Here is a 25265-nt window from a genome sequence, read left to right as displayed (position 1 = left end):
CACATGCACATACACAAATGCACTTCCATAAATGCACACTGTCAAACATCATTAGATACGTGACTAATTGTTAGATAAGTATGAACACTACAAAACATTGTGATTCCATTTTGCAAGGCACTAACATCCCTGAGTCATTACTTACCTAGGGTAGCTGGTAAGGGAATTTTCAGTCTTCTGTTTCTGAGATCCCTTTCAAAGAAACCATCTTCAGACTCAGTGTGAGTTGCTGAAGCCACTTTTTTCCATATCTCTGCACTCTTCAAAGTGATAGGTCAGCTCCCTAAGCCATGGTTACACGACCTGCTTGTAAATCTACTTTAGCATCAGCGATACAGGTGTACGGGGAAAGGTAAAGGGATTTCATGAACCATTAAAACTGGCTACTGCAGTTGGCAGATTTCTGACTACCAAGCTGTTGTTTAAGTTATGACCATGCTGCTGCTGCCCATTTGTAGACTGAGTTGGGTATTACCTACAAATGGAAAGGATAAGAACAACTATGGTGCTGCCTGATCTGGATTTGCAAAATAAGCAGCTAACTGATTTGCAGTGCAACATTCAGGTTATAAAAGGGTAAAACGTGATGGAGCAGGCTCAATGCCCAAAGACCAGTGCATTTGTATTTGCTTACTTTGGATTTCAGTTTGGCACCACATCCTAAGCTTGTATAGCTGCAACAGAGAAATAATGACATGCACCCACACTGTTCTGTATTTTCAGATGAGAAAGAAATTAGAGTACAACTCTCTGCCTTATCTATGCATAGCCAGGGTTGTCCTTCCCCAGCTTCATCCATGATGAGCTACATTCCTGCTAGACAATCTGCATCTGCAAGGGCTGGCACGAGAACAAGAATCTCAGTTTGCAAAAGCTGGTTTCACCATGGCTCAAGCGAGAGACCCTTCAGAATTTATTGTGAGAAATGAACACAAAATAGAGAAACCATATAGTGTCTTCAGGTCCTTCCCTGGCCTGAAATGGAGTGAAGACTCCCTTACATGTGAGTGCTTTGACCACAAAACTACTGCCTATAGTTCTGCTCATGTGCATGAATGTATGTGACAAGACTGGATCCAACCCAAGACCCAAGTCTTGCTGAAATTGAAGTATTTCCACAGAAAACTTCAGCTTTGGGGAAAGTTAACATTTCCCAGTGAAAAACCATTTGATGCCCAAACCCCTCATCAGCTGCTCTAATCTCAGCTCCTACCTTATCACAAGGTCCGAAGTCTTCAGAGGCAGATTCTTTCCTGCTTTACATTTGTGTAACTGTACTGTACAAACAACACAACCAAAGAAGTTCAAACAGCACAAAGGAACGTTACCTTCTGCATTGCAGTCCGGCAGGCCATCAAACCCCAACAGCAAGTTGCCCTCATCATCATACTGTCCATAGGTGCCTGGAGGACATGTTGGGAGTGGTTTCTCAGTGGGTGGTTCAGTGGTGGTTGGTTCGGGAGTTGTGGTGGTAGTCGTAGCAACAGTTGTTGTAGTGGTTGTAGTAGATGTTGTGGTAGTTGTTGGGGGTGTTGTTGTAGTAGTAGTGGAGGGAGTGGTTGTTTTCTTAATCATTTCAAGACCAATCAAAGGTTTCCCCCCAAGGCTTATTATTGGTTTATCTTGTGCACTCGCTACAGGTTTACTAAATCTGCTGTGTCCAAACAAAGGTAACCCATCCGGACTCACCACTGGGGCACCCTTTTCATCTAGGAGAGAAGAACAAAACCAAAAATCTCACCATTAACCCATTTCAGGATTATAGCATGGCATTTATCAACAGCAGATACCACAAGAGCACTGAGAGTGTGATTTACAGGCTCTTGTAACTTAGTTGACAAAGAAGGTTGTTATCCGAGACAGAGCCATGGCTGAGGAAGCTGGAAAATGGTTCAGAAGAACGTCAGATAAACCACAGTGGTATTCACTTTAATTAGCTCTTTGAGAAACACTTCTTGGGAAAACTGCAGGGAGGTTTCACTTCAGTATCACATGCAGACAGTGGCTGCATTTAATCTCAGTCTTGTAACTGTTGATGAAAGGTATGATGAATCCATATCCTGCTCCCTGGTGTCAAACATGTGCAAGGGAAAACTGGGATGAGCTGATGAGATGCTGTCACTCCAGGTAAACTTCTGTGTCGGATTCTGTGTACTACAAATATTCAGGGCAACCAGTTTAATAGCAGGCACTGAATTTGCATTCAAGAGATCAATGCAGGTGTACTGATATGCAAACAGCAGTGTTTTTCACAGATCACACACAGGGTTTTTTTACTATTTGTGGTCAGTTTCAGAAGAAAAAATGAAATCATCACATACTGCTACAGTGCTACCTGTGGGGAATTATTTCTATACATACAAAGCGTCAATACTTATTCTGTCTCAGTTCTGCAGTCCTTTCTAATGCTGATGAAAGTGAGGATGATTTGGGTGATTCTTAGTGAGGTACTAAGTCTGGAGTCCCACAGGATGCTCCAAAGCCTCCCCAGGTCCTACAATGTGCTGACTGCCTGATGGAAATCTGAGCTACAAGCAACTCCAAATGGCTTGCATGGATCCTGGGGAGGCTTGAAGCATTCAACAGCTCAAAGACTTGTACTATGTATAAAAAAGTGTAGATTTTTTTGCTGTAAGAAGGAAGCTGTCACTTACCAACAATTGTACGTCCATCTCCTCCTAATTTCACTCGGAGAGGGTTGCCTTGGGAATCCTGGAGGTATTTTCCTTCAACATTTAACACAAGCCCTCGGTCAAGATCTACAATCTAAAAGCAACAGATGGACTCAAGTTTAGCTAACACAAGAGGAGGTGAAATGAGCTTTCAAAGCAACAGAAATCCTGGGGAAATTCAGGTGCTAAGTGCAATGATCAGGAATAGCTGCAACACTTTTAAAAGTGAGTCATTAATTGTATAGTAATCACTGAAAAAACACTGCTGAAGAAAGCAGATCCCCAGGAGCTGGGCTCCAGAGTTGCACAACCATGATTATACTGCCTACTGTAGCTCTCACGTGCAAAGGAGCAACTCCCTTGATTTTCTTGGGCTGTGCAACTCCCAAGGTAGATTCCTTCAACACTGATTTGAGTATGACCCTGAGTCCTTTTGAAGATGGAATTTTAAGGAATTCCATTTTAAAAGAAAAAGAAAAATTAAACTAGTTAATTTAGATTGAAATGGCACTGAGAACAAAGTAGCTAAGATTTTAATTGGGATAGGAGACTGAGGAAAAGTTTCTGTCTCACAAAACAAATCTGTCTGAGAGTTTGGATTGAATTCAAGAGGTAACTGCAGTTAAAACCCAGAGCTCATTTCTATTTCAGCACAAAATAGCTGAACTGTATGCTGGTTTTACCTGAGGCAACAGACTCTGAGCCACAGAACACACAAATGAAAACGGTGTTAAGTGCTGGGAGGAAACTGGGAAGAGGACGTGAGCAGCAGTTCCAGGCTGGCAAGACAGACTTACATTTGGTGCTGGGGAAATGACTGTAGCAGACGGACAGCACATCATGAGATCAGTCTCTGAAGCTGTCCAGGCCCTAGATGTTGACACAGATCTTGCTTTACAAGGTGTTTGTCCTGCTTGCAGCAATGCCTTTGTCTCATGGGGCAGAGAGAGAAGCCACACGGCCTCCCAAGGACCTTTCTAACCCACTTTCTGGAATCTACTGAAAGGGCTTTGGGCTTGCTTTTCAAAATGCCTCCTTGGAATGTGACATATCTGATGCACCTTTTTATGTTCCTCTAATGCAAACAGTAAGTTTGAAGTGGCCATAAAGTGACTGTTGTTATGTGTGAGTAGCTCTACTAACACCAGTTCCTTCCCCCAGCTGGCTGGTCATAAAGTCCCTAGAAAGGATTTTAAAAGACAAGGTCTAGGCATGTAGGCACCTAGTGGGGCTTTCCTAGGTGCGTTCTGAAAATACCACTGGGAACATGTCTGTACAAATGGCAAAATGCGTAAAGATACGTACATATGTGCATTTTAAAGCTCTGTGATACTTATGGAGTAACTTTGTATTTTGGTACAAGCTTCTCCCTGGAGTGCGAGTCTGGGAAAAGCAGTGCTGAACACGTCTTTCCCAGCAGCTCTTCCAGGCAGTCCCCATTCACACCGTATGGCAGACAAGCTCAGAGACACTGGAGAGTATAAGTCCAACTGACTGAGGGAAAAATGTTTCACTGAATTTATGGGAGTAATGCTATAGTTAAAAATTCAAGCCACTGGGTTTTAAATCACACATGTAAAATATTCAAAAAATGGAAATGGAGAATTTGTCATTAGATTTCAATTGAACAGTAGAAACTAGATCACTAAGAATAACCTCACTTTACAGCTTCACTGACTGAGGGCATTCACTGTTCTCTCTTTTCTTAGTAAAAATGGAGTACAATAAAAGGCCAAAGCATCTTGAATTTGGAGAGAAGGTCACCCTACCCACTTTGTTCCTTGAGGGCCATTGATTACTCTCTGTCCACTTGGTTTTCCGTTATTACCAGGTACTATTTTTCCATTTCCATTTTTTGTTGTAAGATTAGGTCTGCCATTGTAACCTGAAATAGAAAAGAAAACACCCTATTGTGAAGGAATCTGTGCAACCTACAAACCACATTTTAAAATGCAAAGAAATGCATTTTCTGACTGATCAGGACATATACGAGAGCAGAAAGAGCCACCACCACACTTGGCAAAACACACTTGGTGTTTCCTTTCTGCTTCGAGCAACTGTTGTGACCCTGTTAGATCCCATCTTAAAGATTTGCAAGCTGATGGACCTCAACACAACACTGAATCTGACTAAAGTATAGCAAATACAATAGTCCAGCTGCATGATTCTCACTCTGTAACAGTGAGGACACATTGAAAAAAACACAGATATCTACACATAGCATAGAAGGTATTTACTACAGCTTACTCAACACCAAGATGGATGTCCATGCATTGCAGGAAGAGAGAATATTTCTGCCTAGCAATATGACTGAGACTGTCTGTGATTCTCCACAGGTGACAGGGGGAACACTTGATGTGTAATGGACTCTCCATTCCACTACCCAGGTCAGAAGATATTCTGACAGAAAGTAAACCTCTAACATTTGGTGCAAACCCCAGACATAAAAGTCCTGACTGTCACACAAGCTGGCTTCAACAGGAACGTGCAACCCTGAGCTGTCACTTAGAAAAAAATAGTAGAGTGGCTTAAAACTTGATTATGGAAAACAGAATATCAGGACATCATAAGGAAACAACTTACTGCCTACGTATGGGCAAGGTAGCACTATATAACCTACAAAAGCCTTTTAGTAATCCATACGATGAAAAGCAATATACCTGAGAGGATGTCATATTCTGAGTACAAATGTGCTTTCAGGCAGCATTCAGCGAAGTCATTGCTCAATAAGGAACAGAAGCCTCTTTCCCCTCTTTCCAATTTAGTACCTAACTCTGTGGATCATGGGATCCTGTGCAGATCAGAACACAGGACCAAAGGTCGGGGGGAACTACATTACACCAATTAGGCAATGTCCTCAAGAACTGGGCTCCCTGAGAACCACCAAAATAAAAAGTAATACATTACACTAAATAATTGAACCTGCATTTTAACAGAGGACTTCTTATCTAACTGCTGATCTTTGGTGAAACACCATTCAATGATATCACTACAACAAAGACATGATACCTTGTCTATAAGGAGGTCTAACAAATTGCCGTTGGGAAGGATTCCATAGCCTGGAGTTCAGTAGTCGCTGGCGAGGGGACAAAGTGGAAGAAACTGTGGGAGAAACATTGTGTGTGGTAGTAGATGCAGAAGAACTTGGCCAGACAAAGCTTGGTTTAGATGGGGTATGCTTGTTAGAGGACTGAGCAATCCGTGATGTGATGGCAGAGCTTCCTGGTGATTCAGGAAAAGACATTTTTAATGTTGGAGTTTTTTCCTTCTCTTCCTCTTCAGAGCTTACTTTGTGAGGCAGAAAAGTGTCCATAGCTTTCCTCTGATTGCTGGTAGTGTCTTCATACAAGTTTTTGTTACCTCTAGAAATAGAAGGGGACAATCTTGCTGCCAAAGATTTGGTTTTCTCTTCCACCTCTTTCTGATCATATTCATTGTAATAATCATCCTCTTCATTAGAAACTGACTGATGAGATTTAGATGAAGAGGAGGAAGGAGCTTTTCGAGGAAGTTCAGCTTTGGACATTTTTGAGGGCAACAAGCCATACTTTTTCTCTGTTTGGGACACTGTTCTTGTAGCAACCCTTGAGCGAGTAGGTAATGAAGGATGAGCTTGTTTCGAAGATGTGGATGACAATCTTGGATTATACTGGTTGTCTTTTGCTGTATCACTGGCAGAACTGGAGTGTGGCTGAGTGAGTTTTGGTTTATAGGAAGGTACCTGAGAACCTGGCTGCTGTTGTTTTGATAGAGATGAACTTGAGCTTCCCTGAGAGAAAGACGCAGGTAATCCTCTAGAAGAGGACACCTCTTTAGGAAACACAGAGCGGCTGCTTGCTCTGTCACTGACTTCTGTTACATCCTCATCATCACCTTCCTGCAATTCTTCATTACTCTGGGATGAGGCATGAGATGGGAGGCGCCGGCCCCTTGAATGCAGTAAGGAAGGACTGGTTTGTGCCCTCTGTGGAGGCTCTGAGTGGGAGGTCTTCTCCAATGGAAGATGGGAGGAGAACACCTTTTTAGGCAAAGATATACTTGGTTTTGATTGAGCAAGCATTTCTTTTACTTCTCGACTGTCCTCTTCAGGCTTATGCTTAGAAAAAGAAGACTGCAAAGGAGAATGCTTTTCTGGAGCAGCTGCTCGACTTTGTTGTTCTTCTGAGTCAGAGTGGGGTGACTTTTCACCATGTGTCTCTCTGAGGTGAGAACCAGAATCGACTTGAGGATTTTTTCTCTTGGAATAGATTCCTGAAGAAGACTGCCTGGAGGAGGGTAGAGAACGAGATAAGGGGCTTGCTTCTTGTGAGTTCTCCCTATAATTCTTATCTTTTCCATTGGATTTGGCACTAGTAGAGGAGCGAGACTGAGGTGAATTTTGACCAGAAACAGCAGACTTCAGCTGGACTGCTGCTGCAGCTAATTTAGAATCCTTCCACGTGTGAGAACTGGAACCTGAGGGGAGCCTTGTTTGCTGTGATCTAGAACTGGGCTGTACTGCTCTGTCCGCTGCTTCTCCACTGTCAAACTCATTACGGCTATCACGACCATGGGAATCTGCTGATTTGGAAGACGGCTGAAGTGAATGACCTAGAGAGCCAGCCCTGCTGGGATGGCTTGGGACAACCTCATGAGAGATAGCAGATTGCCGATTTGATGGCAAAGCCATGCGACTAGGCTCTGAAATTTTAGAAGACACTTTCGCCAGCATGGGGTCTGGCTTTCCTTCCACATTATCTGCAAGATCATTATTTTTGGCTGGCAGAAGTTGGGAAGAGGTTTCAGAAGGCACATTGGTATTGCTTTGCCTCAGTTTCTTTGTTTCATTATCTGTGTATTTAGGAACAGATGAGGCAGAAGATTGTGCTGTTGATGGTAACAGTGCTGGTGACTCACGTTTGTCTGTACTTGTCTGCCGTGACACCTCTGATGTGTGGGTTTGAACAGAGGTCCTCCCTGAGGCAAGGACAGGGTGGACTGGCCGACCAGGGGATAAGGGTCTAACATTTCTCCTCTGATCCTGGGCTTTTGGTGGTGTCGTTGAAGCTTCCTGGGAGGAATCTCGACCATCTGTCACCTCAGTCGACTGGAGATCAGGCTCCAGCTCTTCTGTCTTTCTGGAAGGTAACTGAGATTTACTCAGGACCCCTCGAGTCAAGATTTTATTCTTATATTCAGAAAGAAGACTCTTCTTATCACTAACATTAGGTGAACGAACAGAAGATTGCTTAGAGGAAAGCGATGGCTGGACTTTTGAAGAAACAGACAAAGTCTGAGAAGGAGATGAGCCAGCATTCCTCGTTTTTTTAGCATCTGAATTGTTTGGAATATTTGTTTGTTGCTTAGCAACAGAATCTTCATGAGCAGCTGGGGAAAATAAAAGGAGTATTTATTCACAATAGAAGCAGCACAAAAAAAAATGATCAAGAGAGAAACCAGGTAGCAAGAACAACTTAAGAGAACATGAGACAGCCGCTATTTCTGCATTAACCAGTCTGTGAAGTCTGGCTGAGAAAGTTTTGGTTTGTAGGAAGGTATCTATGTGGAATTATTGCAGCTTGAGTAAAAATTATAGCAAATAAAATCAAGTGTCTAAAAACAGGGACTGCAAACAGCAGTGGAACTAAATCTTCAGCAGAGCTTAGTCATGTTGGTGGCAGGGTGCCGCATTACCCCATCTGAAGCTGAGGACCACATTTTTTGTTAACTCAGCAAATCTTCTATCCCAAAAAAGCATCTTTTTGGCAAGAAGCAAAGACAAGGAGTGGTATCTAAGTAAGCCACTAAGAGTGACTTTCAGGAGTGGGAGTTGTCAGGAATAGTACAAAGACCCAAAGCATTGTATTCATTGACCTTTGGATAACAAGAGCACACAGAGTTTTCAAGCAGGAACTAGAGCATGGCATGCATTTATTTAAGATGTTAAAATGGTATAAAATGTCCTTTTACATGCTGCAGAGTGACAAATGTTTATCTAGAAGCACCTATTTGGACAATATAGTGATGAAAAGAGCTAACAGAAACAGTATTAAGGAAGTAGAATCACGTAGGTTAGATGAAGTGCAGAAGAAGCTAAGTCAGCAATAATTAACACAACTGGGACCAAGGCAAGAACGAGTGGACTACACCGCTGGTCCATGGCTTGGTGCTCACCTGCTGGGATGGCGACACTGAAGGCTTTAGACTGAGGACCTGGTCCCCTCCTGTTTGCTGCACGGATTTTGAATATATAGCGTTCCCCGGCCTGCAGACCATCTATTATGGCTGATGTTGTAGCTCCAGAGTAGGTGATGGACTTTGCTCCAAATGGCTTGAGAGCCGGGGCGTATGAAAGAATGTATTCTGAAATGATTTGGCAGACGGTTGGAAGGAGGAAACTGAAAACAGTCCTGTTTCCAGCGGACAGACTGTATGGGTAGGATGAATTAGAACGTGCATTACTAAAATTAATACACTAGCAATGCACGTTGAGTCAACAGCTGGAGTACAAAGACATGAGAGAGAGAGACACATATATATGTAGGTAAGTTAAACTTTTGTTCAGCTTAACAGACAAAACCAAACCACATCAATGACCTAATGACCTAGAAGGAATACGTTAGCTATACCTTTGTAAAAATACATAAGAAACAATGCCCATCACAGTGAAGTGTCACCAAGAGAAATCAGACAGCAGCTGTACACTCTTCTAGAGAAGGTAGGGGGACATGAGGAAGTTACAGCACCAACTGCTGTGTGTTTTGGTGAGCTGCATCAGGAGGCTTTTTTTGTTTCTGGACATCAACCAATAAATGGAAAAAAATGAGCCATCTGGAAAAAAAAGTAACTGCCCTAAATCAGAAACACCAGAAGGAACCTACAAAGAGAAAATGCACTGGAGGAAGAAGACATGTATGAAGATTGCCAGGAAAATATGCACTGTGGAAATCTAGTCTGAAAGACTGCAAATGTTAGGTAGTGCGGATTGCTGCAATCAGAATACCCTGAAGAACCATGAGCAGATTTTGGACTTTCCAAGAGGAATTTTGTACTTACTGACTAGCTACCAAAATATCTGCAATAAACAACACATGATCCAGAAAATATTATTTCAAAACATGTCTTGCTCACAATGGTGGACAACACACAATTTGCGTTGCTCACTGTAGCTATGAACACGGCAAATAAGAACGCTAAAAAATTTTCTGTCCCACCGAAATTATTTGGAAGAAGAAATACATGGTGTATTTATATAATTATCATTCAAGACATCAGTATTAAAATCAGGTGACATTATTCATTACTATTAATTACTTTCTTATTCTACATTTACAACACACCTTGACACAGCTATAATTGCATTGTACTTTAAGACCCTGGTCATGCAAAAACAGCTCTGCCAGTCCATTGTGGTGAAACTCCACCAGCTCCAAAGGCCATGTACTCATTCCTCAGCAGTTCTAGAGCTGGAGAGGCATCCCCATGAAAACACCAAAAATTTACTTTAAGTTTGGAAACAATACTACTGCAGTCAAATATAAGTGTTTCCAGCTGAGCCATTGCTTAGAGCAGTTTTATCTGTAATCCACAGGCCAGCAGGTAAAATTCATGCCTGTATGATGGATGTTCTTATTCAGAAAAGATACTTTTACTAGTAAATAACTGCACTGCTTATTGCCATATGGTACCAATAGCACCCCTGTCCAACAAAATCTAAATCTGACACATTGTGCTTCACTATAGCCTGGACCAAACACCACTGAAGACACAGCAAAGCAAGCTTTTGCTGCCACTGAAGAAACTCACCCTGCTCTCACTTTTCAGTTCTGTGGTATCTGTGCCCTGTATTAACTTTCTGTATTGAGAGAAATTTCACCCCTATTGAAATAACTGCAGGCATGAAGAGGAGTCTTCCAATTACACTCTCAAGAAGAGCAGGTAAGATCTCAACCATGTGCAGGCTTCCTTTTCTTTTCTATCCTCTGTAAGAGGCACGGGTATAGGATAAAAATAGGGGTTTGGAAAAAAATTCCAAAGGCTGCCAGTTTTCTCTTTCTATGCAAAGAAACAAAGTAACATCTGAGGAGTCACAGATGGGAAAACTCTAGAACATAAAAAAAACCTTTAAAACCAGGGAACTTACTTTTTTTTCTGAAAATAAGCCCATATTCATTGTGTTCAGAAATACATCATGCATAGGTTATCAAAATCTAGGAAAAAAAGTCCTCAACATTTTATACACAAACACATTTAATGCTTAGTTGGAAAAAAAAATCAATGTATTTGAATGCTTTTGATCATTTTATTTTGTTTTAAGATACACAGGAGTTGCTTTAATTGCAGAGGCACTTTTGTAACTTCAGGTAACTCCCAAATGGCTACTGGAGGATATATTCTCCCAGTAATATGTGGTACAAATATATAAAAGGACAGGGTTAAAAAACAAAAGGACCAAAAGACAAAAATTCCTGATTACTGTGCACCACCAAACCAATGAAATCACTGAGTTAGCGCACTATGAAGTGCTAATTCAGTGATTTCATTTAGCCAGTATAAATATCACTTTCGTCATTTATTTAGTTTAAAAACAAGACTTCTCCTGTAAGACTTCGTACTCAAGAAAAGCAACAATATACTAGACATGTAAATGTGTTTAGCCCTTGAATATCAGGTATCTTTCAAATGATTGCTTTGGATGAACCATCTGAGGATCAGCAGACAAAAAATGGACAAAGGGCCACAGACTGCTCAAAATTAGGAGCAGATCTGAAATTTCAGATAATGTCCTTGCATGACCCTACTTTAAAAAATAATAATGCTTGGACAGAATTGCAGCTCCGCTGAAGCAATTGGCAAAACTCCTACTGACTTCAAAGAGGAAGGAATTCCACCACTGCCCTGAAGAACACATAAAGTAGGTCTAGTATGCAGGCACGGTGCACTTCCCCCCAGGCCAAAGATTTTTTTAAATCCTGGGATGCTATAGTGCTGATAAGGTACCTCCAGAATCTTGCGTAACTTGAGAACACAATCCCATCAACCACTGGAGAATGGGAGCAGCTGAAAAATCAGCCTGGTCATTTTCAGAGGGAAAAAGAAAAAAAAACACCCAGAAGTTTTGTTTTGTTTTGTTTTTAAATTCTATGCAAGGAAACAACCACTGGCAAATTAGCTTTATGACCGTGTACAATAATGCTACAGTACGCAAGGCCTACATGCGGCATCTGTTGAAATCACTATTTGCACTTACTTCTTAAGCTGAAGTTTTCCTTCCATGACAAACTAGAAATAAAACACAACATAAACCCACTCACTTTCTTAGCAACTACCCAGCTTTTCCTTCTTCACCTAACTGTTACAAATCCTTTGGGAAACCTCCTTCTTGAGCTCCATTTTCACCTGCTTATTAATGGAAGAAGAGGTAAGCATGCACACGTGACACCCCAGAAAGATCTGTGACGCCCCAGGCACAGGGTGATGATGGCTTCCCAGTAACGGTCTGTAGATGTTGGGCTGGAAACAAGGAAATCTCGGTTGACTATAAGCCACTGAGTAGTGAAAAACTCCTGGCACAGTCAGTGGTTCCATCTCACTGCGAAGTGGCAGTCTGGCTTTGAGAGGACCAGCTCCTTGAGGGGGTTAAAAAATGACAGCGATGACTTACCTTTGACTTTTCCTTCACTCTCTGGGAGAGCATCCCAGGATGCTGCTACAGATGTTGGTTTCCCCTTTAGTGGCCAAACATCTAAATTTTCAGGTGCACTGGAAGGAGCTGTGAAACAGCCGTATGCAGAAGAGGCAAGTAAGAAAAGTTGACCCACACAGGACACACCTTTTCTCATAGCAGAAATTCCTATACAGCCATTTCAGAGATAAACGTGAAAAGCACACATGGCCCAGGTCCACACATGCCTCTATTATACCTCTCTACCAGGCTCCTGTAGTGAAATTGTATTCCACGCTTTTAGTTACAGGCTGTCTCCACAAGACTGCTATCGTAGCTTATCTGGAATGATGTTGTAAGTAGGTTGCCAGGGACCACATCCCTGTACCAAAAGGGCCCCACAGCTTCTTCATGGTAGAGGCAGGATTTAAATCTTCTGCCCACAGACAGGAACAGCAACAGGGCTGCTCCTCCCCAGAGGAAAGGGCACACACAGCTGCAGGGGTCCAAGGTGCTGACCTTTCCACCAGAAATACCCAAACCATCTACCTCTGTTCTCGCTGTGCCACTGTGCTCTCCAGGGCACTGCTGCAGGGATGCGGGCAGCAGCAAGGCTTTTCCCATGTTCTCTGCTACCCCAGACAACCACTGATTCTGGCTTTCCCTCAAGTCAGCCCTATTTCACTGCTCAAACCCTAAAACTTGTGTTACCTCAAGGACATTCTGAACACACACCTGCCTCTGGGGTCCGTTGGTAAACAGATACACTCCATTTGCCTTCCTTTTCTCCCTCTAAGATTTGAACTGCAAACTCGTACATGGTGTCTGGCAGCAGATGCTCCACCAGCGCCCGACGGTTGGACACCTGCTTGTAATCCCACCTTGCTGATTCCCCCTTTTCCCGATAGCGAACGTTGTATTGCCTGGCATCAGAAACACAAGAAAATAAAAATTCACACACTGAAACCTAGTGTTAGCAGAACCTGAGAGGGATGGGGCTGCTTTACCCTTAGCTAGCCTGCTAGGGCTTACTGGGGAGCTACCAAACTGCAAACAACAAAGTACCGCTTCCACCAAGAGCCAGCATCTTTTAAACAAACATTTTTGTGCCTTCCTGTACTGGAGTCTGATTGCTTTCATCCCAAGGGACAAACTGCTCTTTCCAGCCTCTTACTCATAGAGGGGGGAAGCTGCAGGGCTTTCCAAGCCAAGCCAGGCATTGTCTGGGAGGCAAGGAGGGTACATCACCTCACATCCACCCTCATCAGGTTTCTAACAGCTTCTCTGAAGCATCCCCTACCAGACACTGTCATGGGTACAGATATGCAAATTCCTATGTCCTGAGCTAAATCATTCCCACAACCAACTGCAATTAAATAAATGCAATAGCAATCAGTAGTGTGTTCACCTTCAGCAGTTCACCTTTAGTATGCATTCAGAAAAGAAAACATGGGACTAACTACCTATTTGCTGCAACCTTCTGTTTTTCATACAGTGGGTCTGTCCAAGCAACGAGCACAGACTGAGAGGACATAACTCGAACAGTTATGTCTTGTGCCACCTCCACCTCTTCCTCCTCTGAAATGGCAAAACAAAATAGCACATCAATAAGAACTTTGGAGTTCTCATAAAAACAGTAACAGTCTTTAAATGGCATGACAATACGCACCCAGCACAGATGAATAACAAATACAGATGCAGTGGAAAATCAAGTACGTTGATTACCAATGGTACCCCGTGCTGTCATCGTTTCATCTGTTTGCTTACAGGGCCAGAGTGCTAATATACTCTACAGTCCTTCAACATTCTATCAGTCCCCAGACTGTTACTTATAGCAAGTGTTATAGCATACTGACATTACTCATCTCTGGCATGCTCACTGCTAATGCTGCCTGGAGAGTAGAATTTTTGCCTTATGAAAATGTTAGAGATTTAAAAAATTGGTTTCATCTTGAAGGTCAATAAAACCAGGGACTGTGAAAAATACTTTACAAGGGAAAATTCTTGCATTTTTTACATTTTTGAGTGCTTCGAACAGGTTGCTCAGATTCAACAGCTTTGTATTTTTTTATGGTAGATAAGGCAAAAATTAAAAAAGAAAAAAAAAAAGCAGCTCCCTGGAGTGGGCTGTTCTGACACATCAGTCTCTTTCTCAAATAGTCACAAAATTTTAAATTCAGTGAAACTGCTTTGGGGGGTTGTTTGAGGATTTTAATTTTGCTGAGGCTCCTTTTTCTATCTGTCCATCACTTTGTCTAGCCTACTCCACCTAATGCCCTATGAAAGGTTTATTACTCTTCCTATTAGCAACTATTCCCAAGAATCCCAGAGGCACGGAATGCACAAGGCGCAGCTTTCCAGCCAAATTTTTATAGAAGATGGAAAAATATTGATGTCTCAGGAAAGGACAGGAGCTGGTAAGCTCTGGAGTATGATTTCATTCTCTAGGGAGCTCACTCATGTATGACTGAAGTTCAGGGAAAGACTGCCCTTCTCTTAAGAGGGTGGCATGGTATCCCAGCATTGCCCACACAGAAGGCAGGCAGTAGGGAAGCAAATTTCACTTCTTCCAATCAGGTTTTTAATGCAGAGGGTTCTCAGATAAGTCCAGATTTTCCAAGACAAACAGCTACAACATAAAAGTGGCTGGAAAGCGGCTTAGGGACCTATTCACAAAGGTTTTGAGTCTTCTCATGCAGTTATTGCAGTGCATAAGATTTGACAATAGCCAGATAGGACCAGCTAAAACAAACAAACAAACAAACAAAACCCCAACAACATAAACCCCAACCAACTATGTTGCAGAATTGTATCATTTTATTAACCCTGCTTGAACTGGAGAAACGAAGACATCCAACAAGCTTTTTCACACGCAGAGAACTTAGCAGCTCCAGCACCGATAGACTTGCAGTCCAAAAATTAAAAGGCTACCTCATTGTGATCAAATGTCTCCATGAACTGGCAGTAGATGTGAAAGAATCATACCTGTGACTTTTCTTTTAGTTAAAGATGACCTATAGACAGGTTGGCTCCGTCCTTGGGAGCTCCTTGATGGCAGCGAAACCACATGAACTGACTCAGAGGCTGTACATGCAGGGAGAAAACAGAGGTATTCCTGTAAGTCTTTTCAGGCAGAACTCTGTTTTATTCTTTTCTGAGATACAATAGGAGAAGCTTACTCGAAAGTTAATTTATTTAGAGCCACATTTACGTCAGAGGGTTCAATATGCGTGCAATAAGAACAGTAAAGTTGGTATTTTAGAAGCAGGAAAGCAAATTATTAACATGAAAAGACCAATACAAAAGTCCTGTATTCTAGGACTGAGTTTTTCTCCTGATAATTTGATTATTTAAACATCATTTCTCCTCCCTCTTCAAAAAAGTATAGCATAAACATAATGAAAACAAGAAGTAGATGCTCCAAACCACGTTACAAACCATTTCTCATCAAGATTAACTTTGTTACTGAGCTCCCACCAAGCCCACAACAAGGTTTTCATTGACTTCTGTACTGCCTGAGCAGGCTCTCAGCCTGCAGAGCAGTGGTATGTGCTGGGCATCAAACAGGAGAGCATCTTCCATTGGTATGTGTCTCAACCCTGGCACCTTGGCACAGATGCCAGAGTGTCCCCTCCACAAGTGGTGCACAGAAAGATGTAAAGGTGAATACTAGAGAAGAGATGAGAAGTGAAAAGGGAGAACAGATAGAGGTTACTGAGGAATTCTCTCTCTTTGGAAAAATGGAGATAAAGACATGCATTTAATACAAAACCCACAAAGCAGAAGAGGAAATAGACATTCACAGTGCAAAGCCAGGAATTCTGGCAGCCACATATGATTTTGGATCCATCCCTCATTTTGTAACCCAAGACCAGATTAGCTGCAGGACAGGCTTCCAGCCTAGAGGAGAGATGTTGAAAGAAAGAAGCAAACACACCCAAACAGCACAGGATCAAAGCAAGACTCGTGAACGCAGACCTAGCACCTGCTGGGGCAAGAGATGCTCAGGCAGCAGGACAGAGACGGGTCAGTCACAACACAGGCAAGGGACACATACAACACAAAAGAAAATGCTCAGCCTCTGTAGAAACAGAACAGTTGCAAACCCCATTGATACTGTTAAATGGGAAATCCTTTAAACTGAGGGCAGATGATCTAGGGCATGATCACTGCACAGAAGGGCAAGGAGAACAGAAGAGGTCAGCCTGACTGTCTGAGGAGCCCTTAGTGACCAGGACCTCATGAAGCATCTGGAAAGAACATGGACAAACAAGTGTAACACTCTAGTACTGAGCCCATGAAACAGTTTTAATGGTAAGTGTGGATAAATTTAATAAGTGTTATTTTTTTTTCTCCACTGGCCTGAAATAACATAGGGACACAGAGCATAAGCGGAAGACAAGAAACAATGGATTTCAGAGTAGTCCCACCACATGCAAGGAGAATATGAGCTATAGCTCTTTTCCCCAGCCCTTCCCTCTGCTGTTAATAGGAGTAACTTGCTCTTTAACACAGCATCAAGTTCTGCATCACTTTCTACACTGCTCATTGCATTTTTCTGTTAGGAACATGTTAAAAGAATGCAATTAATAGTGAGCGTTTTCATTTACAGGAGGAAGTTGTCTGATGGCTACAACAACACGTGCTCTGTGATCACCTAGCAGCCACAGGGGCTAACAGAAGTGTGCTAGCTCAGCTAGATATGCTACCAGGGAAATCAGTCACCTAGTTTTCGTGCTTCCTGGTTTTGTCGCTCTTGCAACAGTGGAGCATAGCTCATCCTTCGGCTGCTCTCTCCATACCCACGGAGGTAACCTTGGGATCTGCTGCGTGGACTCCTCAAGCCTGCTCCACCATAAGGTGGCTTCCACCGAAAAGGTAACTTGCCATCTGGAGACTGGGCACGCATTCTCAGAGGTCTGTTTGGCATGTCCTTCTCTTCAAAAAATAAGCAAACACACACAAACAAAATCTGTCACTGTTATTATGGAGCACATGACATGTATGGCAGCTAACATATGTCTGTTGCAAGTGCAACTATTAAATTACATCAGAACAAAAGGCGTAATTTTATAGATTTTTAGTTTTGCTATAAAACCCAGCTGGAATAACAACAAGTTTTCCAAGTGGGATGTGCAATACTCAATTGCATCTTTTCCCAGGCTCTTCAGACAGACTGGTGCAAGACACTGAAAGTGAAAACATACCGTAATACAAAGACTCCTGCCAGAAAATGGGGATGTCTTGTAGCTTTCCTGTTTAACCTTCCCCTTACCCTAGTTCAGGACATCAGCACATTAGTTTTTTTTTTGTCAAGCACTAAAGTTCAGCATAAAATGAAGCACGGGACCTTTTAAACATTTAGAAAGCAATCCACATTAAAAGCAGGTTCTCTTCTCCTAAACCCATCACTAATGGCTTTCTGATAGCCTCTTATTTAACAAGCCTGCTCTGCACATGCTTCAACTCTTGACTTCCCAAACTCCCATTATATGATACCCTGAGCATCCAGTACTGTAACAGGTACCTTATGCAAATTGTTTATTTCTATATCTGCTGGCAAGTTGGCAGCATCCTTTTACAAAGTGATTCTGATGTAAGGATTACTCGAGCAACCAGTTTGGCTGCTCTGAATAGCATCTTCAGTTTTTGTTATTCTCCACTGCATATGACCTGCACCATTCTACAGCACAGGCTGCAAGCAGAACAGGCTGGCACCAGCAGCCAGGACTGAGATCTCCCACACTTGTAGGGAGGTTTTGCCCCATCATCTACATTTCACACTCAAAGCAGGTGTCTCTCAGCCTTTTGTAGCAATGCCATTCCATCAAGCTCAAGGTTGTGTGAGCTGCCAGCTCAGAGGTTGCACTGTTTTCAAATCCTCTCGCTGGCTAAGCCAGTCACTGCAATCACATCAATGTCAAAAGAACAAGAGACTGGAAAGCAACAGCTGCCAGAGACCTGGACAGACATTGAAAGACAATGCACTGAAGTATCCCCAAGCAATAGGTGAGAACCGCTTTCCAGCACCAGTTCAGGAGCTCATATTTATTCATGACAGTACTTAAACATGTTGCTTTAAGTATGTATTGATGTCTGCATGTCCCTATCCACACCAAAAGCAAGTCCTTTTCCAATATTAAAATTAAAATTGCCTCACTTGAATATCCATTAAGTATACAAGGACACCAATCTCAGCAACCGTGGTGCAGAGGCCTGTAAATAAAACCTCATCCTCCCAGAGGGAGAAAAGATGCGTTCAGATTATATCTGGGAATTTGCACTCCTTGTGATGCAGGAAGTGGTAATAGATTTACCAATAGAAGGACCAAGGGCAAACAGAAACCCCAATATCTCTACCTGGTTATGCCATGGTATATATACCATGGTGTAACACATCCTCATGTCACAGGATGGACACATTGCACTGCTGCCCATACCCAGCATCAATACCACAGCTCCATCCTGGCCAGCTGAATCCAACCCAGATAAATGGGCATCCAGAAATGGCCAAGGACAGCAGTCACCTCATCTAAAGAGATACCTTCGGTTAAAATCAAATCCTTTTCTATGTTCCAAAGAATGAGAAAGAGTCACTCCCTTGTGCTCTCTTCAGTGTAGAAATCCAACATTACCTACAGCTGCAGGAATTTGTTTATAGTATCTTGGCCCCCAAAATGCAGGGCTCATTAAAGCCTCAGCATTGACTTTTTCCAGTTGAAACATCCACTACTATTGCCAAAGTTTCTGTGCGTGTCAGGACTGTGGGATAACATTTTACAAATGAGGTAAGTCCAGATCATGAGGTCGAAGCTGATGGTAAAACATCCTCTAAACAACCACATAAAGAGGCAGCTTGTACTTTTCAAATCACACAGATTCTTCAGAGAGCTTCATCAATTATCTAGCAAAGGAAAGCACGAAATAGCTTCAGAAGAAAAGGCAAGTACTGACCCTAGTAACCAATCTATAACTGAGGGTAAAAATATCTCGAGCAACTAAAAACTATTAGAAGAGAAAAAATAAGTAGTTGAAATATGAGGTCAATTTAGCACCACAAATCTAGGTATAAAATGCTTGGTTTTGCCTTTCCTAGTCAGCAAAAACTTTTCTACATTTTCCTTCTATATGCCATTGCTTCAGGACTGGAAAACTGGACCTATAAAATGGGTTCTGCTGTGGAGAGGACACGTTTGGGACAGTCAGTAGACAACATCCATACAGTCTATAAACATCCACCAACCCCTCTTTTCACTTCAGCTAGAAGCTTGGGAGGCTAAGCACAGTGACCAAACCACAGGCACAGTAACAGCTTGAAGAGAGAAGTTGTAGCTGCTTAGAGAAAACAAAATCACCACAAAGTGATCAACTGCCTTCATTAGAAAAGGCCAAAAGTGCCAGCTGGCAAATGAAATCATGTCATGAGCAACTTGACCAAAAATCATCACAGTCTACACTGCAATAGGAAACTGGTGGGATTCGTTACTTATTTTGTTGCTTGGGTTTGTTTTGGGTTTGTTGTAGGGGAGGGGTGTCTGTGTTTTGTTTTTTATTATTACTTTTAATTTAAAAAATGAAGTTCTAAGTGTCGAATGAGACTGACTGGCTCTGTACCCTGGGTTTTAGACTACTGCTGCTTTACCAGACTAAACAGATTAAATAAAATGCAAAGATTGAATAAAGCGTGCCAAACTGCTCAGTTCATTCACCCTCCACAAAGAGTAGATCCCCTTCTTAGGAAGTCCTTAACCGCTCCCTGAGCACAATCAATTGTCCTCTGAGATAATAACCTCACACCACTGCCAATCTGCAATACAGTTTCAGAGCTGAGCCATTCAGTTTACAAACACCCTGCAGCGTCCCTCCCAAAACCCACCACCAGGACTAGAAAAGCATCTCAGCCAGAGGTGGCTCTTAGATCTCTGAGCTATTTCTTTGAGATATAACACTTGTTTATACCATGCACTCTCATACGTGTCCAAGCCCTACCACCATGAGGATCTCAGCTGTTCTTGTAGCAAAAAATGACAGTGAATAAGTAGACAAACAAAAAAAAAAAAAGCACTGTATTTTGATTCTTCAGCTGGCAACTCTAAAATTCATTCAATCTGTGAGGTAAGACCCTTTGTAAAACATCCACACTCCTAAAACCTACTGCGTCAGCCTCTCCTAAATGCAACTGCTTGAGTGGTGACACTTAAGTTCATAGCACATGTGGCAAACACATTTAAGGGCACCTTTACAACTGCCCTCTTGGTAGGCAACTTGTGAAACCAAGATAGGCATCTGCCCAAGGGTGCAGAAAGACTGAGGAACGCCAGCCTGGCCAGAGGCACCAGAGAAGTGGGGGGAGAAAACCCACACTCGGGTTCATGTACTGGCTGTATCACAGCCAGCCCTTCATCAGGAAAAAGAGCTTACTGTGCTCAAAAATGCTTTACAGCATGATCACCCATCCCTTCTTCATGCCCGCAATGGGTGTTGTTTTCTACATACTGCCCTACCAACTTCCAGCAGGTAAATCACTTTGTGTGTTGGCTTTAAGGGCTGGGACAATTCTGATACACCACTTTGGTTTTTTCACCTGATTTGAAATAGATTTCAAAACAGAGTGTACTTGAAAAAGGAGAAAGCAGAGCTTTACTAGTAAAGCCACACATCTAAAGCTCTACAGTCCTTTGTGCAACTCAGGGCTTTCAATCTGGTTGTTATTTATGAACAGGAAGAGAAAAATGGCATTTTACCATAACTGAGAGGCACAAGGGACAGAGAACATCTCACCTTTCTCATCCAGCAACCCACACAGGAGCTGCTGCTTGGGTCCTTGCCTTCACATACTGTCCCTGCTACCTATCTCCATTCAGCTATCCCAAAGCCACATCAGCAAAAAAAGTAACAAAGAGAACAGACAAAATACCACAGGAAGATACTTGTTTTCCACCCAAAAAATTAACACTGCATGTCACTTTGGCAAAGTATTACTGGTATTTTTTTTCTTTAAGTTGGCGGTTTGATCCAAGTTCCGCTGAGAAAGTGAGAGCAATTCCACCAGCTTCAATGAGGGCTGGATCAGGGCCATCCCCAGAAGAGTTCACTCTACAAAGATATTTCCTGCAGTTGGCAAGCCAGCTCAGACATCAGACACAGTGCTGATGTGGCCCTCTGAACCAAGATGGGCTGATTGCTCTAACTCCAGAAGGCTCAGTGAGTTACTTCAGACCAGCCATGACACAGAGCATAGCACTAGGTCTAGTGAGGATCTTTGTAGCGTTGGCAGCAGTTAACGTGTAAAAGCATGAGCATACGATCAGAGCAAGCAGGACTGAAATGGGAGAACAAATCCAGACTCAGGCTTACTGGACTGGTAGGTTCCCTAGCACTTTAAAAAGCTCCATCAACCTTGTCCCTATGTGGGTTGATCAACTTTTTTAATGCCACTCAGTGTCAGATGTCCTCCTGGGAATAAGCCAATCAGTTTAAGCAGTGGAGACAACTGACACATAAATCCTTTGTTTCTCTCAGAAAAAAGATAAAGAATAATCGCTCAGCACATTTCCACAGACTTCTGCTTGGCGCAGAAAGTGGGGACTGGAACGCTTTAGTTCCTGCAAAGCACAATGGAAAGTGTGCCATAATTCACCCAGCTCTGGCCAGGAGTTTTGGGCAGAGGACCAGTATCCAACTGTAATGTCTGATTTAAGCAAAGCAACTCATTATACATCTGTAGAAGAGTTACCTGGCATCCAGAGGACATTCTTTAAATTGACAGCATCGACAGAACCTTCCAGTGCTCTCTTTGAAGAGCCTTCTGAATGCTAAGCACAGTAGGACTAGGGCATTTTCCAAACTCAACAACATATTTCTACATGATTAATATATATATATTATGACTTGAGAACAACCAAAAGTGAAGTACTAAAGGCTTTACATTCTCCCACTGACATCCAAACACAGGTTTCCTTCTACATCGGAACCCTTTAAAGGGAGTCCACTGAGCCTCCTCAATCACACCAGCTTCCTCTGGACACTTCTCATTCAGGTTTCTCCAGTGATCAAAGCACCGTGGTGATAAAAACCCCCAGCAACCCCAAAGCAGCTGCGAGAGCACACTGCAGCTGTGGCCCTAGTCTGCAACTCTTCATACGGGGTGCTGTCCATTCACTGACTTGGAGGAAAGGTGGTACTGAAAAGGCATCACCTTTGGGGGCTTCTTGGAAAGAGCAGTGCAGGCAAAACCAGCTGGCAAAGGTGCAGGGCTGCCCTGTTCATGGCCAGGATCTCCACAGGGCTGAGCTGGGAGATTAGGAAGCACTTCTGCTACAGGAGGGCAGAGGGCAAAGGGGCCACAACCAGTTTATGTCAAAATGCTTTCCACTGCACATCTCATTTTCACACCTCAACGCTCATTACCTCCATTCATACCATGTATGGTAGGGTAATCAAATTCCAAGTCGAAACTAGTCTGTGTCCTCCTCTGCAAGTTTCACATCTCCACTGTCAAACACATGCCCTAAAACAAGAGGTTTTCCTAACGGCTCAACATTGGAGAATAAGGCAGAAGACCTGCAACGGGTACGGCTCTGTGGGATGCCAAGCATCTGTAGAGGCAACAGCTTCATCCCACCTTTCCTGACACATGCAACATGAAAGATTGCCACAAAGCTAACAGACCTACAATTTTGGCTGCCCCAGTCTGCTGTTTGTCCCCAAAACAAAGGCTGTCAGGGGTGTGGGGCTACTGGAAGTGTCCCTTGGAACCCAAGCAGGATTTTGGCTGCACAACCTGTAATAAGCGGCAACACCCTCATTCTCCTCTAACAACCTGGCAGTTTTGCCTGTGACAACAGCAGAAGGAGGCAAAGATAACACAGAGCTTGCACTAAGATGGATATTATTCCTCTTGCAAAATATACTGACTCCCACATGGAGAGCTACCACTTCTGAGCCATAATCTCTACACGTGTTTCTACGAGAAAGAATTGACCCCAGTACAAATGCACATGGTAAAATCCACCATGGCAATAGGAAAGAATTACATCACCTGCCAGCACTGCTTTTTATCTGAAAATTTCGGATGGTTTCATGGAAACATGACTCAGACTGACTTAATCTCAGTGGTTTTCTCATACTCTGTGAAGTTGCCACCAAGGGAAATCTTTCTTTAGAGATTTCCACGTCAAGGAACATATGCAGAGCTTTCTACAGGTTGAAGCTGGTACTTCTCCACCCGCAGCTGATGCCCACACAGATACGGCTATCCAAGAAGGGTGACCCAGCTGTGCAGGATCACAAGCCCACGGAAGCCCTTCTCTCCAGCACAGACACCAGCATGGAGCTTGCACAATGCCACTCTGCCCAGCCTGGACATGGGACTGCATTGCAGCCTACCCACATTTATTCTTTTCACCCATAAAGATGGCTTGCAGGTGAGCCAGCCTATTCCCCTCTAGGTGGGCCTCAAAAGATGCCCACAGGAAAGGCAGTAAAAAAAAGAGTTATGTTTCTAGGCTGTCATGCATCCCCTATACCGCTGCTCCCTCACTCATAACCCAGCAGCCTGAACTAGCTTTGAAGTGGGTTGGCAGGGAAAACAAGTCAGAGGCAGAGCATGTGTTCCTGTGAGCCAACCTATGTCCTGCTTCCTGCAGGTATGGCCACAGATCTACAGGAAGGAAAACACACCTACTAAAACTGTACTGCTCATTAGGGAGCTAACTAAACCGTGGCAGCGTCTGTATGCTGCACACCTGGATTACTTCTTATGAACCTAAATTTTCACTCCATTGCTCTGCTTTCATGTTAGTGCAATCTCACTAAAATCAGTGCCACATTACAGAGGCAGTCAAGTGAAGAATGAGGCCCTGCTTATTCAAAGGCTGAAGAAAACATTGGGCATAATTATCCTGATGGGAGATATGGACTAGGCTTATGGAAAGTCACAGCAGGCAGCACAGTTCTCTTTCTGCACCAGCTTTTACTCCAACCATATCAAGCAGTGGTTACCCACATCCATAAAGCACAAAGCTTTATATGCTTAGTTCATATTATTCACTTTTTATCTGAATTGTATTGTTAATGAAATGCTCCTATTCAAATATCTGATTTCTGTCCAAACCTCACTGAGCTCTGGGCTGCTGGGATGTTTTATGGCAGATCCTCAAAGCTAACCTTCTCTGTATTAGTTAGGGGTGTCAGGTTGTGGAGGGGAACCAAAAGTTCTCAGCCACCTTCACCCTCACACCCCTACTCCACAGAGCCTCTGATAATCCTATTCACCTTGTGCACATTAACACCTACCAAACGAAGTACATCAGTCATTTGTGGAAACAGCGATGAGTGTTAGCCAAGCCACAACTAGCCAGAAACTCATTCCTTCAACTGTTCTTTAGATACCTGAGATTTTGAAAATCCCAGAAAACTGTGATTTTCACACACATACACTAAAACAGGGTCAGTGAGACATTTCTGAAGCAAAGATTAGCTCTGGATCCACGGTGTGGGAAATCTGGATGCTGTGGCTCTGCTACTGGTTCATTCCTTTATGCATCCTTGAGAAGGATTCACCAAATCATCCTTCTTAAGGGCTCTGGATTACTTGTATGGGGTGAAGGTGGTTTACACCTTTCTCCAAAACCACCTCAATATATCTAAACCGGCTCCCTTGCCCCGTACAGTAACACAGATTTTTTAATCTATCGGAGATTCACATGTTTACGTAAAGTCTTTCCATTCCATCCCTAGTTGAAGTGCACGTTCAACTTTCCACTAGAAACTGCCAAAAATTCCTCAGACTCACAAAGTCAGAGAGTAGGAATTCAAGTTTCATCATGTGTGAAGGAAAGAAAAAAGTTTAAACTCTCAATTTTTATTTCACTTTGCAAACCTTTCATAAATCAGAAACATTTGAGAGTTTCTCAAGGTACAGTTTTGCTAGGAACAAAACACTCTTT

The 25265-nt window shown here is 42.9% G+C and overlaps 1 protein-coding gene across 1 annotated transcript in view; it reads right to left on the bottom strand.

The window, feature by feature from the left end:
* The window catches only part of FNDC1 (fibronectin type III domain containing 1), a 58996-nt gene that overhangs the window by 22796 nt on the left and 10935 nt on the right, over positions 1–25265 (bottom strand). Inside the window, exons 2-11 of the mRNA XM_057406872.1 lie at positions 17041–17253; positions 15301–15399; positions 13779–13893; positions 13051–13238; positions 12316–12423; positions 8826–9014; positions 5682–8039; positions 4442–4557; positions 2655–2766; positions 1329–1709 (exon numbers count right to left, since the gene is read on the bottom strand). Of these exons, the coding sequence (XP_057262855.1) occupies positions 1329–1709; positions 2655–2766; positions 4442–4557; positions 5682–8039; positions 8826–9014; positions 12316–12423; positions 13051–13238; positions 13779–13893; positions 15301–15399; positions 17041–17253 (3879 nt within the window). The remainder of the gene's footprint in view (positions 1–1328; positions 1710–2654; positions 2767–4441; positions 4558–5681; positions 8040–8825; positions 9015–12315; positions 12424–13050; positions 13239–13778; positions 13894–15300; positions 15400–17040; positions 17254–25265) is intronic.

Source organism: Pezoporus wallicus, unplaced genomic scaffold (assembly GCF_028554395.1).
Source record: "Pezoporus wallicus isolate ANWC-B61680 ecotype Strahan unplaced genomic scaffold, APGP_CSIRO_Pwel_v1 scaffold_6362, whole genome shotgun sequence".
NCBI lineage: Eukaryota > Metazoa > Chordata > Aves > Psittaciformes > Psittacidae > Pezoporus > Pezoporus wallicus.
This window is presented reverse-complemented; position numbering and strand designations above follow the sequence as displayed.